General features: G+C 46.8%; 3 protein-coding genes across 3 annotated transcripts; all 3 read left to right on the top strand.

Moving 5' to 3' along the window:
• The first annotated feature begins 1,544 nt into the window (after positions 1-1,544).
• LOC142821169 (olfactory receptor 5B21-like) lies at positions 1,545-2,507 on the top strand. The gene has a single exon (XM_075911975.1). It carries the CDS (start codon positions 1,545-1,547, stop codon positions 2,505-2,507), a length of 963 nt encoding a protein of 320 aa, XP_075768090.1.
• A 10,169-nt stretch (positions 2,508-12,676) lies between these two features.
• LOC142821293 (olfactory receptor 5AP2-like) lies at positions 12,677-13,639 on the top strand. The gene has a single exon (XM_075912141.1). The coding sequence runs from the start codon at positions 12,677-12,679 to the stop codon at positions 13,637-13,639; it is 963 nt and encodes a 320-aa protein (XP_075768256.1).
• A 4,031-nt stretch (positions 13,640-17,670) lies between these two features.
• Positions 17,671-18,633, top strand: LOC142821292 (olfactory receptor 6C75-like). Its single transcript, XM_075912140.1, has one exon. It carries the CDS (start codon positions 17,671-17,673, stop codon positions 18,631-18,633), a length of 963 nt encoding a protein of 320 aa, XP_075768255.1.
• Positions 18,634-19,119: the final 486 nt, after the last annotated feature.

Here is a 19,119-nt window from a genome sequence, read left to right as displayed (position 1 = left end):
ATTAAAGGTCTAGAGAACATGACCTATGAAGCCAGGCTTCATGAACTGGGCTTGTTTAGTTTGGATAAAAGAAGATTAAGGGGGGACATGATAGCGGTTTTCAAATATCTAAAAGGGTGTCACAAGGAGGAAGGAGAAAATTTGTTCCTCTTGGTTTCTGAGGACAGGATAAGGAGTAATGGGCTTAAAGTGCAGCAAGGAAGGTTTAGATTGGACATTAGGAAAACATTCCTAACTGTCAGGGTGGTCAAATATTGGAATAAATTGCCAAGGGAGGTGGTGGAATCTCCCTCTCTGGAGATATTTAAGAACAGGTTAGATAGACATCTGTCAGGGATGGTGTAGACGGAGCTTGGTCCTGCCTTGAGGGCGGGGGGCTGGACTCGATGACCTCTCAAGGTCCCTTCCAGTCCTATGATTCTATGATTCTAGACTAGCATGATTTTGTGCAAAGGTGGCCACTTTTACGCAAAATCTTGCCGCCTGTCTACACTGGCCACGAGTATTTGCGCAAGAACACTGACTTTATACTGTACAAAATCAGTGGTTCTTGTGCAAATACTCTGACGCTCCTGCTCATGGATAAGCCCTCTTGCGCAAGTATTCTTGCGCAAGAGGGCAAGTGTAGACAGCCAAGTTAATTTCTTGAACAAGAGAGCATCTACACTGGCACAGATGCTTTTGCACAAAAGATGTCTTCTGCGCTAAAGCATTCATGCCAGTGTAGACGCTCTCTTGTGCAAATACTTTTAACGGAAAAAACTTTTCCGGTAAAAATATTTGCGCAAAATCTTGCCAGTCTAGAGAAATAAACAATCTCTTTCTGACAATAATCCTATGTGAAATCATGGATACGTACACAGGTAGCTATCACAACCCACTGTCTGTATCACATGTTCTCATGGCTAATTTTTTCCTGCTAGCTAGTTCAAAGTGAGTGAACGTACATATACCCAAGTTGTGAATGACTTAACATATATCTCATTTCCAACAGATATTTTGTTATTTCTTCAAGGTGTACGGTGATGATGTAGATGTGATAAAGATGAGTCAGATTTCTACCTAATAAGTCTTTGTTTCAAGTTCAAAAGAGCTTGCAGGAGTTAATAGGACATTTCTTGTAATTCAATACGGCTTCATGCTTCTGACACACAGGCTACATCTACACTGGCCCCTTTTTCGGAAGGGGCATGCTAAATTTGAAAGTGGGAATAGGGAAATCCGTGGGGGATTTAAATATCCCCCGCGGATTTAAATAAATATGTCTACCGCTTTTTTCCCGGCTTGGAGAAAAGCCGGAAAAAAAGCATTTAGACTGGCCCGATCCTCCGGAATAAAGCCCTTTTCCAGAGAATCTCTTATTCCTACGGAAGATTCTTCCACCTACTGATATGAGTCTTCCGCTGTTCATTGACAACTTCATTCTTCCAGTGGAGAGACACAGCAGTGGGAATTTACCTCCTCCAGGTTTCTTTCGGTGAAACTGACAGCACAAAACTGCACTTCACCAATATTGATTAATTTTCTATTTCTAGATACGTTGTATGGAGAAAGAAGGAGGAGGAAACCAAACGCACATCATGGAATTCATCCTCCTGGGATTTGGGGAGGTCTCTGAACTGCAGCCTCTCCTCTTCCTGCTGTTTCTGGCCATCTACATTGTGACAACGGGTGGGAACATCCTCATTGTGGTGTTAGTTGTGGCTGATCAGCACCTTCACACCCCCATGTACTTCTTCCTAGGGAACTTGTCTGTCCTGGACATCAGTTATACCTTCACCTTCCTGCCCCGGCTGCTGGCCAGTCTCCTGACTGGGGACAGAACCATCTCTGTTAAGGGCTGCCTGGGGCAATTTTATTGGTTCTCTATCATGGCAACTACAGAACTTTTGCTGCTCACGGCCATGTCATATGATCGATATCTAGCAATATGCCATCCCCTCCGTTATGCTGTTCTGATGAACGGCAGGGTGTGTGCCCAGCTCGTGGCAGGGTCCTGGATAAGCGGCATCCTGCTCAGCACCATAGGAAATAGCTTTGTGTTCTCATTATCGTTCTGTGATTCCAAAGAAATCGACCATTTCTTTTGTGATTTATCGCCCATCATAAAACTGTCCTGCAGTGACACCCGGACTCTGCAACTGGTGACATTTATTGTTGCTACCACAGGGGCTCTTGTGCCCTTGCTACTGACTCTGACGTCCTACATTTGTATCATCACCACCATCCTGAGGATCCCTTCCAGCACCGGGAGGCAAAAGACCTTTTCCACCTGCTCCTCCCACCTCATTGTGGTGTCAGTTTTCTATGGAACTCTAATTGCTGTCTATGTGGTTCCAACAACCAACACTCCCAAAATGCTACACAAAATATTCTCGGTCTTCTACACAGTCCTGAATCCCATGATCAACCCCGTCATCTACTGCCTGAGAAACAAGGAGGTCAAAGAGTCTTTGAGAAAAATTGTTCTGAATCTGGTTGCTTTCAGAAACAGGCACAGAGTCTGAAAGGACAAATTTTAGCAGTTAGTAAAATAGAAATGAACTGCTCCAGTTTCTAAGGGCTGGTCTACATTTGGAGTTTAGGTTGAATGTGGCTGTGTAAGGTTGATTTTCTGAACTTCGAGCCCACACTGCCAAGACTGTTCCTGTTAAAGGCCACTGAAGTCAATTTCAGTACTCCTGTTGTTCACCAAGGCTGTGTCCAGACTCAGGGGTTTTTTCGAAAAAACCTCACCTGCGTCTAGACTGCAGCCGCGTTCTTTTGAAATTAAATCGAAAGAACGCGGCTTTTCTTTCGACGGCGGTAAACCTCATTTCACGAGGAAGAACGCCTTCTTTCGAAAGTTCCTCTTTTGAAAGAAGGCGTTCTTCAATGTAAATAGGGCTTCTTCGAAAGAGAGCATCCAGACTCACTGGATGCTTTCTTTCGAAAAAGCAAGCCGCTTTTTCGAAAGTTCAACGTGCAGTCTAGATGCTCTCTTTCGAAAGAGGCTCTTTCGAAAGTATCTTTCGAAAGAGCCTCTTTCGAAAGAGGCTTGCAGTCTAGACATAGCCCAAGAGTATCGCAAAATGTTACCTTACATGTCAAATTCACGGCAATGTAGACTGAGCGTTGAGAAAGTCGATGCTTTTGGCCCTTGGGAAGCATCCCACAATCTATTGCCTTGCTCCACTGCTTTCCAACTGAACAGGAAAAAGCCTGGGAAAGTTTGAATTTCATTTCCCCGAGTGGCACATATGGTGTTGACTATTTGTTGTTTTTTAAGTTTATCTTGTACAGCAGTTAAGGTGACGGTCTGTAGTTCCTTGGGTTGTAATTATCTCCTTTCTCTATAGATGGGCACTAGATTTGTCCTTTTGAAATAATCTGAAATCTCTCTCATATTCCAGGACTTTTTAAAGATAGTCGCTGGGGGCTCAGATATCTCTTCAATTAGCTCCTTGAATCGTATGGAAGGCATTTCTTCTGGCCCTTCAAGAAACTTTGTCTAAGTAACTTTTCACTTGTTCATTCCCTATTTTAGTGTCTTAGCATACCCCATTTAAACTGGTATTCTCAATGTTAGGCATCCATTCACAGCCAGTCTTCTTGGTGAAAGCTAGGACAAAGAATTCATTAACTGCAGCTGTCATTTGTACATTATGTTATTGTTCTCTCTCTCTCTCTTTCTCTCTCTCTCTAGGAAGCCTAGTTCGAACTACCTAGTTCGTGCCACGTGTAGCCGCGCGGCACGGGGTTCGAACCAGCCGGGATTTAAAAATGGCGGCGCCCGGCTTATGCAAATGAAGCCCGGGAAATTCAAATCCCGGGCTTCATTTGCAAGTGCGGTATGCCTACATTACCCTCCTACTTCGAAATAGGAGGGTAGTGTAGACATACCCTCTGTGTATATATAAATACCTATATATAAATGTATGTGAATGCATGTGCATGTGTATATATGTACCTACATATATAATATGCATCTGTCTCTGTGTCTCTTGTGAGTCTGTTTATTCGGGAGCATCTCCAAAATGATAAGAGCTTGTGCCACCAAATTTGGTATACACTTACCTCTTACCCTAACCTAAAGCAAGGGCAGGTTGTGGTTCTGCCTGGAAAATGGGAGGTGCCAGCAATAGGACTATTTCCCTACAATTTGTAGAGGGAGGGGTGGAGAGAGGAGATGTGTTACTGAGTGTGGCCACCGCGGGAAGCAAGCGGGCAGGGGAGAGCTGGACTGCAGGGTAACCAGAGGGGGCAACTGCACCGACTGAGTCTGGCCAGCTGAGGATGGGGCTTTGCAATGGAGCAGGTAAGTGGCTCTTAAAGGGGGCTCCTGTGCCCTGGACCTCCCACCCCAGGCCTCCAGATTCCAGCCCTCTCAACCCTGTCTGAGATCCCCCCCCCGCCAGCCCTCTGCTCCATTTTGCCCATCCTAGGTCCTCCTGCTCCTAGCACTGTCTGAGCCCCCTACGCTCCCTGACCTCTCCGCCCCCAACTTTTTCTCCAACCTCAACCTCAGCCCCTTCCCCCAGGGGGCCCCACCAGTAGGGGTGGGGGCTGGAAACCATGGCACAGACCAACTCTTTCAGGTTTCTTCCCTTCATTTCTAATTGTTGTTTTTAGGTTTTGTAAAAGACTAACAAAACATGTAGCTGGTATCATGAATGTTCATGGGCACAGACCACTTCTTCAGAGGACCATCTGAAGAAGTAGACTGTGCCCGCAAACGCTCATGATACCATCTACATGGTTTGTTAGTCTTTAAAGTGCTACCAGACTATTTGTTGTTTTTTAAGTTTATCCTGTACAGACTAAGTAGGCTACCCACTGAAGCTTCTGTACAAGGAAAGATAATGGAGCAAATCACACAGGGATCAATTTGCAAACATTTAGAAGATAATGGGGTAAATAAAGAACACATCACATCAAACCAAGTTTATTGCTTCCTTTAACAGGATAAAAAGCCTTGTAGATAAGGGGAAAGTTGTAGATGTGGTATTTCTAGCCTTTAGTAAACTGTTTGATACAGACTTGCATGATTTTCTCATTAATAAACTAAGGAAATACACAAACTGTAAGGTTGGTACATAACTGGTTGGATAAGCATTCCAGATAGTAATTAATGGTTCACAGTTATACTACAAAACATAACAAGTGGGGTTCTGCAGGAATCTGTTCTGAGTCTGGCAGAATTTAATATCATCATCAATGATTTAGACAACGCAAAGTACGCTTATGAGTTTGCGGATGATACCAAACCGGAAGGAGTTGAAAGTACTTTAAAGGAGAGAATTGTAATTCAGAATGATCTGGACAAACTGGAGAAATGGTCTGAGGTAAGTAGGGTGAAATTCAATAAACACAAATGTAAATATCTCCACTTAGGAAAGGAACAATCTGTTAAGGTTCATCTGCACTTGCATCCTCAACTCGAAATAAGCAATTTGTCTACACGGTGCCAAATTTTAAAATAAAGTGCAATTCCGACAAGTTCCTTAACCCCCATAGAATAAGAGTTTCAGGGACATCACGGAATAGTGCACCCCTTGTTTTGAAATCTTTTTTGAAATAACTAGCACATTAAAAGACACAGAATAGCTATTTCCTGAAACTTCCGGTATCCCAAAATAGCTCTGCTGTCTAGACATAGCCTCTGTGACCACCTAGAAAAGATTTGTGCAGAACGAGGTCTAGGGGTCATAATGGATCACAAGGCAAATATGAGTCAACAGTGGAACACTGTTGCAAAACAAATATGCATCATCCTGGGATATTTTAGCAGAAGTGATATAAGTTTAGTCCCCTTACTAAAGGTGCCTCTGCTTATTTTCTGGGAAGACCCTATATGCTGCAATCTAGCCACACAGACTACAATTACCATGAGCCCTGGGGGAAAACAGGAAGGAAGTGACTTCTGTTTTGGAGATCTGGAGTCTCTCCACTTGTGTGGAGGAAGACTGAGCAGTCTGTGAACTCTTCCCTATGTTTTTGGAGCACAAAGGGAGCCAGGCTGCTGTGGAGGTGTTTGATCCAGTTCAGGAGCTGTTATGTTGCAGTTACAGACTGGGACAGCAAGCCTTTGGAACTGGGATATATCAGGCTGCTTCCAATTGCCCTAGAAGGGAGGCCCTTTGGCTGTACTTGTGACTAGAAGCTACTCTGCATCCAGCACACAGAAGGAGGGTTTGTCTACACTACAAAGTTAATTCGAACTAACGGACATTAGTTCGAATTAATTTTGATAGGTGCTACACTAGCGCTCCGCTAATTCAAACTTAATTCGAACTAGCGGAGCGCTTAGTTTGAACTAGGTAAACCTCATTTTACGAGGATTAAGCCTAGTTCGAATTTACTAGTTCGAATTAAGGGCTGTGCAGCCCCTTAATTCGAACTAGTGGGAGGCTAGCCCTCCACAGGTTTCCCTGGTGGCCACTCTGGCCAACACCAGGGAAACTCTATTGCCCCGCTCCCGGCCCCGGACCTCTTAAAGTGGCACGGGCTGGCTACGGTGCCCATGCCAGGTGCAAGCCTGCCAGCACCCAGCCAGCAGACCCTGCACCTGTCACGCCTCGAGCCAGCCACCCGATGGCCCCCAGCCCACCCCCTCTTCCCGGGACCAGGCTGGCGGCTCCCGGGAGCTTGCCCGGGAACGCAAGAGGCGGGCATGCACCTGGTCTAGTGTGGACATCGTGGACCTCGTCCATGACCTCCACACTAGGCACAGGAAAGTGGCCGTCTAGGGCAGGAGAGCTGCCAGCCTGGCCACCCAGGAGCAGGTGTGCATGAAAATCAAGGGGGTCCACTGAGACCCCCGACCCTGAGCTTACAATGGCCGTCCTGGGTCAGACCAAAGGTCCATCTAGCCCAGTAGCCTGTCTGCCGACAGCGGCCAACCCTAGGGACCCTGGAGGGGATGGACCGAAGACAGTGACCAAGCCATTTGTCTCGTGCCATCCCTCTCCAGCCTTCCACAAACTTTGGGCAGGGACACCACTCCTACCCCCTGGCTAATACCACTTCATGAACCCAACCTCCATGACTTGCTCTCACTTATCTTTAAACTCTGTTCTAGTTCTAGCCTTCACAGCCTCCTGCAGCAAGGAGTTCCACAGGTTGACTCTTTGCTTTGTGAAGAACAACTTTCTGTTACTAGTTTGAAGCCTGCTACCCATTCCTTTCCTTTGGTGTCCTCTAGTCCTTCTATTATGGGAACTAATGAAGAACTTTTCTTGATGCATCCTCTCCACCCCACTCATGCTTTTATAGACCTCTATCCTGTCCCCCCTCTGTCTCCTCTTTTCAAAACTGAAAAGTCCCAGTCTCTTTAGCCTCTCTTCATATGGGACCTGTTCCAAACCTCTGGTCATTGTAGTTGCCCTCTCCTCTCCCACTCTCTCTCTTCCCCTCTCCCACCTCCTTTTCCCAGTCTCCCTGAGTTTTGTTCAATAAAGAGAGATTCTATTTTTGAACACACGTTTTCTTTATTTTGTACATCAGGAAGGGGGGCTAGAGAGGGGTAAGTGGAAGGAGGTGAAGGAGGAATGGGGTACGAGCCCCTGATGGGGAGGACTGGGCTGGCTCTGTGGGCTTCTGGGAGTGGAAGCTCTTTTGCAGCCCCCCAATTGCCCCCTCTTCCCAGATGGCAGCCTGCGGCAAGTGCAGCCAGTCTGATGCCCGAGTGCTGTGATGTGCCCAGTGTGGGTACTCAGGGCACTCCAAGTCAGGACTGCTTTGCAAGCGGGGCACCCCTGAGAACTGTCTGTCCGGGGTGGGGGTCGGGTCCCTTTAAGCACAGCCCTCGGCTAGCCTGAGGCAGCAGCTCCACGCTCTAAGTCCTCATCTGATGCCCTGCCGGCACTGCTTCCGGCCATATTTAACCCCGGTTCAGGGTCCACTTAATGTGGACATGCTAGTTCGAATTAGCAAAATGGTAATTCGAACTAGTTTTTTAGTCTGGATCCATTAGTTCGAATTAGCTTAGTTCAAATTAACTAATTCGAACTAAGTTAGTTCGAATTAGCGCTGTAGTGTAGACATACCCGGAGACTGTGAGTAACTGGGCATCTTTGGGGAAATGCTGCCTGGGACAGACCTCAGAGACACAGACTAATTCTGGGTTCAAAGAGAGACAGAGAGGCCAACCCAGTGAACCAGAGGTGCTGCATAGCTTGCACCCACTGTGACGGGCCAGCCCCGTCACCTGCGCTGTGTCCAGGCACGCATGCACCAGCACACCTGGGGGGAGGAACACCCGCGAGTGGGAAACAGCGGCGGAGGATGCTGAGGGGGGGCGGAGGTCCCAGGAGGGGCCGGTGGATCGCGCCGGGGGCTGGCAAGCGGAGGACCTGGATAGCACCTCCCTATCCCCCCGAGCAAGAGGGGGCAACCTTAGGGCTGCGGTGGAGAGCTGAGCTGGGATTGACCAGACCCCAGGCCACGGAAGAGCAACCAGGCGACGTAGGACCACGGGAGGGACGCTCCGACCGAGGCGGTGTCAACGGACTGGTAAGAGCTGGACTGGAGAGAGCACCGGAGACTGGGACCTTTACTGGCCACAGGGGTTAAGTAGGAGGGTCCTGGTCATAGCGGGGCTCGACCCCGATATAAGAGAACCCTTCTACATCCTATAGGCCAAGAGAAAAAGGGTCAGGGGTAGCAGAGAGCCCCTCCGTGAACTGAACGCGGGCTCCCCTACCCCACAACCATACGGGGCTAAAGGGGAGGGGGTGGTTCGCCCCCTGACACCCACATACACCCTCCCTACAGAGAATCTCCATTACAGCTGCAGTTCTTCCAGCGCGCCCATTCAAGCAAAAGTCTGGGACTCTGAGTCTAGGGGTGTGCAAATTCTAGGGTGGAATAAATATTGGCAGTGCAAATGGGAGTTAGATAAGTTCCTTTTACTTCTGTGTACTTTGTCAATTGATGTTATTCACTGTTAATTTGTTATATCCTGTTTCTTTAAGTTAAGTAAAGGTTGTATATTCTAATGCAATCTATTAGAAGTATATTAGTTATGATTTGTAAATGTTGTTCTGAAGTTAGATCTAGTTTACTGTTGGAATAAGTTTATCCCTGGAGGTTCCCAAGTCACACCAGTAAGTGTGTTACAGGGCCAAACTGGTGGAGGCTTCACCATTATATGTTCTTTATGAGCAAGGGACAGCAGCAAGGGGGTGAATAGGGTTTCCCCAACTAAACGACATCACCACTGGGGTACTCAGGATCTCCTTTTATGCTAAAACCATCAGGCATCCAGGCACATCTGTGAGTGTGACCTGCTCCCAAGTAACCCAGGGAGGAAAGAGGAAGTTACATAAGCAAGACACAAGATGTAATTCTTCTGCTGTATTACATGTTGAATTGACCTCAGCTGAAGTATTGTGTCCAGTGTTTAGGAAATATGTGGACAAACTAGAAAAAGTAAAGAGAAGAGCGAAAAAAAGTTATAGAAAACATGACCCTCTAGAATTGGGTTTGTTTCTAGAATTGGGGTAATTAGCCATTAGAGAAAACATCAGCCTTAGGAGAACCTTTCTCTCATCTGATGAGCTTTTCTGAGACCTCTCCAGAGAGCCTGTAAGTAATGGTTACTATGACTATAAAAGTGGGGAGAGGGGAGAGAGTGTCCAAGCCACATGACTCTGGACTCCCTCGTGTAATGTCTTTATTTGTCCATAAATCATCTGGGAGCCAACATTTGAAACAAAGGGTTCCCACCCCGTTTGAATCTCTATATAGCAGGGAGCGAGCTCATAGATTCTCTTCGTTCACCGCAGAAGAGGGCTCCTGGAAAGACCCAAGGAACAAAGACAGACCTGCGGGCAGTGCTGGATCCGAGCTAACAGGATTTCTAGCCTTCGTAATGAACCCTAGAAAACACATATTCTAAAGTAAATGCCGCTTGTGCCTTGAGATTCTGGTATTATCAGTGAGGGTGAGATATTACTTATTCTCTCCTAATCTATCTAGTGTGTTAAGGCTAGTCTGTGCTTTTGTTTATTTGCTAGGCAAGCTGCTTTGACCGGTTTGCTATCTCTTGCCTCGGTAGTTCATAAATGTGTACTTTAACTTTAACCGGTGTGACACTAAGTGAACTCCCCGGGGAAATCTCTCAGCCAGGATACCAGAGACGAGCATGTTTTTTCTCCATGTTCAGGAAGAGTCAGATGGGGAAACAAATTCCTACTTGCTGGTGTTTGCACCAGGATAGGGCGATACATGGGTGGGGCCTTAGGCTGGGGAGCTGGTGGGGATCTGGACTGTCACTTCTCGATTGCTGGTCCATGCAGTGGCCAGTCAGAGAGCTACCATGTCACCACAGCTGAGCGTGTCCCTGCCCGTGTCAATGGGACTGGGAGCAGGGCTGCAGCTGGCCACAGCAGCCCAGCAGTCTAGATAAGGATCTGCTGACCCCAGAACCCTTTTTGTCAAACTTTGTAAGCCTCACTACCATGTGTTTTGTCTGGTTATTTAACCAATTGAAATTAATGCAAGGCTGGAAGCAGGATTATGTAAGTTAACCCCCCCGCCCCATTTACTTCACTTTCTCCTAGTAGCAACAGGAAACCCCCAAGTTGCACCTCCCCCCCCCCCCCCGGCACTTACAACTGGTTTTTTAAGTGCAGAAAGGGCTGAAACCCCCCAACTTATGTCCTCGGCACACATTTACGATGGTGCATGATGCCTATTGTAAATGAGGGCTTGAGTTATGACACCCCCGACTTGCGACAGTTCCCCAGAAACCAATTGTCATAAGTTGGTGGGAGCGCCTGTATTAAAAGTTGAAACGAATGGAAAACATAGTGCAAAGATTCTCCTCTTAGCTCCAAACATGTGAAGGAAGGGATCTGGTGAGGTTGTAACTGACAAGAGATCGTAACTGGGAAGGCTAAAACAGCACCGTGAAAATGATACTATCTGGTTGAAAAAGATAAGTGCTTGCTCAGGCATCCCCCATAATCAAAAGAATAGGAGGGCTTCTTCAATCCAAGAGAAAATTCAATGGAGAGAGGTGGGTTTGAGCAAAATATGCTTAGATAAGAAAATTGAATGACACACAGATTTTGAGGGGAAGAACATAAAAACGGCCTTTCAAGGTCCATCTAGTCCAATGTCCTGTCTTCCTACAGTGGCCAATGCCAGGTGCCCTAGAGGGAATGAACACAACAGGGAATTACCAACAGATCCACCCGTTACCTAGTCTCATCCCTGACACACAGAGGCTACGTCTACACTGGCACCCTTTTCCTGAAATGCTTAAAACGGAACAGTTTTCCGTTATAAGTATTTCCGGAAAAAGAGCGTCTACATTGGCAGGATGCTTTTCCAGAAAAGCTGATATAGACGCGCTTTTCCGGAAAAAAGCCCCGATCGTCATTTTCGCGATCGGGGCTTTTTTGCGGAAAATACTACTGTGCTGTCTATACTGGCCCTTTTCTGGAACAGTTTTCCTGAAAAAGGACTTTTGCCCGAGGGGGAGCAGCATAGTTTTTCCGGAAAAGCAGCTGATTTCTTACAGTAAATCGTCAGGGCTTTTCCGGAAATTCAAGGGGCCAGTGTAGACAGCTCACAGCTTATTCCATGGGCACATCATAAGTTAGAGGCTGAAGAGATCAGACGGAAGGATTTATCAAGATGACTGTAGGGGCAAAGCAACTAAGAGGTATCGGATTCATTGGCCAGGTATCTTTGCTTTAAGAGCAAGGATCTGCTATTATTTCTTTAAACACATCTGTATTATATGCATCATACAATTTGGGGAAATAATCTCTCACTGAGAACAACCCCATGTGAGACCCTAGATACAAACACGGGTGGCTGTGCCAAGTCACTGTGTGTGTCGTCATGTTCCCACTGCGAATTTTATCTTTCTTGGTCAAAGCAAATGCTTGTTCATCTACCCAAGCTAGGAATTTCACCTCCCGACTGCAGACTGGACGTACGCAAGGATGACATCTAAATAGCCCACATTTTTAATATTTTTTTCTTTGTTTTTTCTTCTAGTTATCTTATGATGGCCCTAATGTGATAAAGATGGCCCAGAGTTCTAGCTTAGAAGTCTTTGTTTTAAGTTCAAAAGAGCTTGTGGTAGTTAGATGGGACATTTCTAGTAATTCAATAGGAATCCATGCTATTGATTCACCATCTACTGAAAATTCTGCCACTTTGGGTACGTCTAGACTCCAGGGTTTTGTCGACAGAAGTTTTGTCAACAGATACTGTTGACAAAGCTTCTGTCGACAAAGAGCATCTAGACGACATCCAGTTCTGTCGACAAGCAAGCCGCTTTGTCGACAAAACAGTGTGGACACAAAGGACAGTGTAGATGCAATAATGCCTTCTATCGACAGAACTCTGTCAACAAAAGGCGTTATTCCTCATAGAATGAGGTTTACATACGTCAACAAAACTGCTGAGTTTTGTCAACATCATGTCGACATAACTCAAAGGCAGTGTGGACGCAGGTATAGTTTTGTTGAGAAAAGACCACTTTTGACGACAAAATCCTGTAGTCTAGACACACCCTTAGTGATATGAATCTTCCTCTGTGTATAGACAACTTGATTCTTCCAGTGGAGAGATGCACCAGTAAGAGGTGACCTCCTTCAGGTTTCTGCCAGAGTAACTTTCAGAACAATTTGCACTCCATCAATATTTAATAATGTTCTATTTCTGGACAGGTATTATGGAGAAAGCAGAAGGAAGAAACGAAACACCTATCATGGAATTTATCCTCTTAGGGTTTGGGAACGGCCCTGAACTGCAGCCCCTCCTCTTCCTGCTGTTTCTAGTGATTTACATTGTGACAATGGGTGGGAACATCCTCATCGTTGTGCTAGTTGTGGCTGATCAGCACCTTCACACCCCCATGTATTTCTTCCTGTGGAACTTGTCTTTCTTGGATCTCTGTTACAGCTCCTCCATTCTGCCCAGGTTGCTGTCCAGTCTCCTGACTGGGGACAGAACCATCTCTATTGAGAGCTGCCTTGTGCAATTATATTTGTTCGCTATTATGGCAGCTACAGAACTTTGGCTGCTTGCAGCCATGTCCTACGATCGGTATGTAGCCATATGCCATCCCCTCCGCTACGCTGCCCTGATGAACGGCCGGGTGTGTGTCCAGCTCGTGGCAGGGTCCTGGATAAGTGGTTTTCTGTTCAGCATCACAGCACATAGTTTTGTGTTCCAAATAACATTCTGTGATTCCAAAGAAATTGACCATTTCTATTGTGATTTTTCACCCATGATAAAACTGTCCTGTAGCGATACCCGGACTCTGGAACTGGTGGCCTTTACTTTTGCTACCATAGGGACATTTGTGCCTTGTCTACTGACCCTGACATCCTACGTTTGTATCATCACCACCATCCTGAGAATCCCATCCAGCACCGGGAGGCAAAAGGCCTTTTCCACCTGCTCCTCTCACCTCACTGTGGTGACAGTTTTGTATGGGACCCTGATTATTGTCTATGTGTTTCCAACAAACAACACTCCCAAGATCCTATACAAAATATCCTCTGTCTTCTACACAGTCCTGACTCCCATGATCAATCCTGTTGTCTACTGCCTGAGAAACAAAGAGGTCAAAAAGTCTCTGAGAAAAGCTATTCTCACGTTTGTTACTTTCAGAAATAGGCAAAGAATATGAAAGGCCAATTTTTAGCATATAGTAAATAGAAATGAACTCATCTGGTTTCTTAGGCTTGGTCTACAGAGGAGTTTAGATTGAATGTAGCTACATAACCTTGATTTTCTTAACCATGAGTCCACACAAGCAAGCTTGTTCCATCGACATTACAGGTCACTCAAGCCGACTTTGGTACTCGTGCTATTCATGGAGAAAATTTGAACTTGAATGGTCAAAGTCAGGGTTGTGTATACCCGACACTGAGAAAGTCCAGAACATGCAACTCTACTGGTTTCCAGGTGAACAGGAAAATCCCCAGGTCAGTTTGAATTTCAATTCCCATGTGGCCAGCATTGCAAGTAGACCTCAGTGCAGACAACACTCCTGAGCAGAACACATGGGCATGACCTTCATTAATTCAACTTCCTTGGGCGCCAGTTCCCAGAGATGCAAAATAGCACCATCATGGAGAGTCCAGCAGATCTTGGACCTCATTGGAGAAGCACATAGTGGGAGAGGGGAAGAGGAGAATGAGGAAAATGCCAGCTGGTGAGCAGCGAGAGCCAAGAACTTTTCGTGACTTTGGAGACAATCCCCTCTTCACATGACATCTCACAGCTGGGCGCTGAACCCTGGGAGGACACTTCTGGGGAACTCATAATTTTTTTCTTGCTACAAGAGGGTTAAGGCATTTGAGCGTGATGTGTTGTGTGTTCTCTGCCTGCACAGTATGGGAAGCCTGGAATGGCTTGTTAACTTGTCTGGAGATGGAACAGGAATCCTTCCTGCACATCCCGTCATGCTCTGAGATAGGAACTCTTGGTGATGCTGTATGACATTGTTTTATGGATACAAATATGTCTAACTTGAATATGCTTTGGACAAAATACTTCATGTCATTTTAATGCTGAAGTCTGCTGTGTCTGTATGTCGTAGTTTGGTGCCTGTATCACTCTTGTATGGAAAGTTAGAAATATAGGGTAGGGAACGGTTTAGGGTTTTAAATACACAATTGAACGCCATCAAAGGTGTTTCCAATGCTGGGGTACCTCCATTTCCTAGTGGTCACCTGTAAATAACCTCCTTTGTCCTCTAAGTGTAAGCAGGGGTTGGCCTTGGGACAACATGGGAACACCCCAACTGGTAGAGTCTGAGCAGGGAATTTTCCACGGGAGAGAGAACAAGAAGTTCCTACCCACAGTGAAATCAATGAAACAATAGGAAACGAGCTGTCCCTTTGTCTTTGGCTGGCTGGACAAAACCAAGGAAATAACCAGAGACCAAAAGGGAGAAAAGGATGTTCCCTGGCTTGGGGTTTTAGCCGAAACTGCAATAGCTGTAGGGAAACGTTGCAATGAGCTTTAATGTGTCCACTGGCTGTGCACTTTCAGTTTATTATAAATTTGTCTTTCACTTCGCTCTGTCGTCACTTGCAAACACTTGAATCCTCCTGTTTGTACTTAATAAAATTATTTATTTTTACTATTGCCTGTAAATAATTGTTACTTGGGGGAGCAACCCGCGTGTGCATCCATCTTGCATTGTGATGGGGCTGAAGGGGGCTTGTCTGAGTGGTTTATTTGCAGTTCAGATCCCAGTTCAGGTGTGGTTGCCTGGATACTGGGTCTGAAACTGCATTTTCCTCAGACCTGAAGGCTGTGTCTAGACTGGCAAGTTTTTCCGGATGATTTTCCGGAAAAACTTGCCAGCTGTCTATACTGGCCACTTGAATTTCCGAAAAAGCACTGACGATCTCATGTAAAATCATCAGTGCTTTTCCGGAAAAACTATGCTGCTCCCATTCAGGCAAAAGTCTTTTTCCGAAAGACTTTTGCCCAAAAGGGCCAGTGTAGACAGCATACTACTGTTTTCCACAAAAAAGCCCCGATCGCAAAAATGGCAATCGGGGTTTTTTTTGTAGAAAACCACGTCTAGATTGGCCACGGACCCTTTTCCACAAAAAGTGCTTTGGCGGAAAAGCATCCTGCCAATCTAGACATGCTTTTCCGAAAATGCTTTTAACGGAATTCAGAAATTCATGCCAGTCTAGATGTAGCCGAAGTGTTTCAGTGTCTCTGTTGCTTTGGGGTAAGTGTATGTGAGCTCAGCTCGGTGCCTTGCCTGGGGGAGACCAGGAGACCAGGCCCAGTAGGACCGGGTGGTGAGAAACCCCTGAAAGCGAGGAGGCGAGTGGCAGTGACTTTGTCAGCACATTGGGAAGCAGCCCTAACGGGTCTTCTGTGATCACCCCCATCACCATCTCTGAGTCTTTTTACAAGGTTCTTGGGAGGTTCTCCTGGTTTATCTGTCCTTCCCATGCCAAGTGCAGTCAGTGGTCTGCTGTCCTTACAACACAAAGCGGTGTAACAGATTTCTGGCCACATTCAGTGAGCATCAGCTCCTGATCACTGTGTGGTTTACACAGCACTCTGGATGAAGGAGGAGAGGAAGCCAGTAGTTACGGCCTCTTGCAATCCCTCTTTCCCTCCCACCCTCACACCCACAGGCTTCCACGAGATGGGTAAGTAGCATGCTGCTGGGAAACAGGATGTGGCAGACAAGGAGGACGGATTTCTGGCCCCAGCCTCTGTTGAAGGCCCCTGAGGGCAGGAAGTTCCCATGCAGGGGGAGTGGCAGAAGGGGCAGAGGGGCTGAGAGAGTGCTAGGAGCCTGGCACTGTGGGCATGGGATGGGGGAGGAAAAGGGGATGAGGGCTGGAATGATCAGAGGGGGGGGGGGGGGTTGGGAGGGCTAGGGAGCTCCACAGGAGGGTGTGGTGTGGGGGGTAAGGTGGGCTGGGACTTCGCCTAAGGGCCACTTACCTGCTCCATAATAGAGTCCTGGCCTCAGACGGACGTTCTCTTGCTGGTGCACATGCCCTCTCTGGTCACCCTGCAGTCCAGCTCTCCCCTGCCGGCTCGCTGCCCCCAGTGGCCACGCTCAGTATCACATCTCTTCTCTCTGCCCCTCCCTTTGCAAATTCTGGGGAACCAGTCTCATTGCGGGCACCTCTCATTTTGCAGGCGCAACCCCATCCTGACCGTGCTTTACGTTAGGAGAAGAGGAGGCTGCATTCCGAATTTGGTGGCCCTTAATCTACATCCCTCTGTTGGTTTCATCCTGGGGAGGCTAGGGGCAGGGGGCCAAGGAGAGAGCCTTTTGTATTTTCTGGGAGGGGTAAGGAGTGGGACTCATTTTGATCATGGTACTGGTCCCCCTACCTCCAGCCACCCAGGCCACCATCCCCACCTCAGACATTGACTCGAGCTAGGCTGCTGCCAGCCCCACCAGCCCTGGTCCTTCTTCCACTACCTCCTAGCAGGGCTCCCAGCCACCTGCCCCCTGCCATCTGGCTCCTACCCACCAGCTCCCGACCAGGGCTCTGTAGTATAGAGACATCCATTGTCCTGCCGAACCACCAAAGTTGCCGGACCAGAGAGGCCCGGTATAATGAAATTAAGAGCGTTAGGTTTTAGCAAAATATGCCCATGAAAGGGTATTGAATTACTCTCAGATTTTGAAGGTAAAATCATAAAAGCTGCCTTACAAGATCCGTCTAGCCCAGTGTACCATCTTCCAACTGTGGCCAATGCCAAGTGCCCCAGAAGGAATGAACCAAACACAGAATCTTCAATTCTCCATCCCCTTTAATCCATTCTCATCCCTGACAAATAGATGCTAGGGATGCCATTCTTGCCCATCCCAGATAATAGCCATTCATGGAAGTATTTTTCAATGAATTTATCTATTTCACATCTTGTGTGTGTATTTTATTCTCGGTCTCAGAGGAATACCATGTTAGCTTGTAACAAGAACGAGTGGCCCTATAGCACCATAAAGACTTCCAAATATGCATGTGTACCATGAGCTTTTGTGGGCAAAGCTCGTTTCTTCAAATGAGCTTGAGTGGAAATGGCATTGTGGGCACACAAGCTCATCTGAAGCAGATGCAGCCATAGAAGGTTATCGATTCCAGGTTTCCATCAGTGTAACTGACAGCATGAACCACTTTCCACCAGTTTTTAACAATGTTCTATCTCTAGATACGTGCTATGGAGAGAGCAGAAAGAAGAAACCAAACACCCATTGTGGAATTTATCCTTCTGGGATTTGGAGAGGTCCCGGAACTGCAGCCTCTCCTCTTCCTGCTGTTTCTGGTCATCTATCTTGTGACAATGGGTGGAAACAACCTCATTCTTGCATTAGTTGTGTCCAGTCGACACCTTCACACCCCCATGTACTTCTTCCTGGGGAACTTGTCCTTCCTGGATCTCTGTTACAGCTCCTCCATCCTGCCCAGGCTTCTGACCAGTCTCCTGACTGGGGACAGAAACATCTCTGTTAAGGGCTGCCTGGTGCAATTGTATTGGTTCTCTATCATGGCAGCTACGGAATTTTGGCTGCTGACGGCCATGTCTTATGATCGGTATTTAGCAATATGCCGTCCCCTCCATTACTCTGCTCTGATGAATGGCAGGATTTGTGGCCAGTTAGTGGTGGTGTCTTGGATAAGCGGCTTTCTACTTGGCATCATAGCCAACAGCTTTGTGTTCCAATTAACATTCTGTGATTCTAAAGAAATCGACCATTTCTTTTGTGATTTCTCACCCATGATAAAACTGTCCTGCAGCAACACCCGGACTCTGGAACTAGTGACATATAGTGACTCTACCATAGGGGCACTTGTACCCTTGCTACTGACCCTGGCATCCTACATTTGTATCATCACCACCATCCTGAGAATCCCTTCCAGCACCGGGAGGCAAAAGGCCTTTTCCACCTGCTCCTCCCACCTCATTGTGGTGACAGTTTTATACGGGACCCTGATCGCTGTCTATGTGGTTCCCACAAACAACACTCCCAAGGTCCTACACAAAATGTTCTCGCTCTGCTACACAGTTCTGACTCCCATGATTAACCCCGTCATCTATTGCCTAAGAAACAAGGAGGTGAAAAAGTCTCTGAGAAATGCTATTTTGAAACTGGTTGCTTTTGGAAACAGGCATCAAATCTGAAAGGACAAATTTTAGCACATAGTAAAATAGAAATGAACAGATTTTTAGGCCTGGTGTACACTAGGAGTATGTCTACACTACATGGCTCTGTCGACAGAGCCATGTAGATTACCTTTGTAGACATAGGAAAAGGAAGAGGCGATTTAAATAATCGCCACTTCATTTAAATTAAAATGGCTGCTGCACTGTGCCGATCAGCTGTTTGTCGGCACAGTGCAATAGTCTGGACGCTCCGCGGTCGACATCAAAGCCCTTTGTTGACCTCCCCGTTATGCCTCATGGGATGAGGTTTACCGGGGAGGTTGACAAAGGGCTTTGATGTTGACCGTGGAGCGTCCAGTCTATCGCGCTGAGCCGGCAAACCACTCATCGGCACAGCGCAACAGCCATTTTAATTTAAATAAAGCAGTGATTATTTAAATCGTGGCTTCATTTTTCTATGTCTACAAAGGTAATCTACATGGCTCCATGTAGTGTAAACATACC

The sequence above is a fragment of the Pelodiscus sinensis genome, chromosome 30 (assembly GCF_049634645.1).
Source record: "Pelodiscus sinensis isolate JC-2024 chromosome 30, ASM4963464v1, whole genome shotgun sequence".
In the NCBI taxonomy this organism is placed as follows: Eukaryota; Metazoa; Chordata; order Testudines; family Trionychidae; genus Pelodiscus; species Pelodiscus sinensis.
This window is presented reverse-complemented; position numbering and strand designations above follow the sequence as displayed.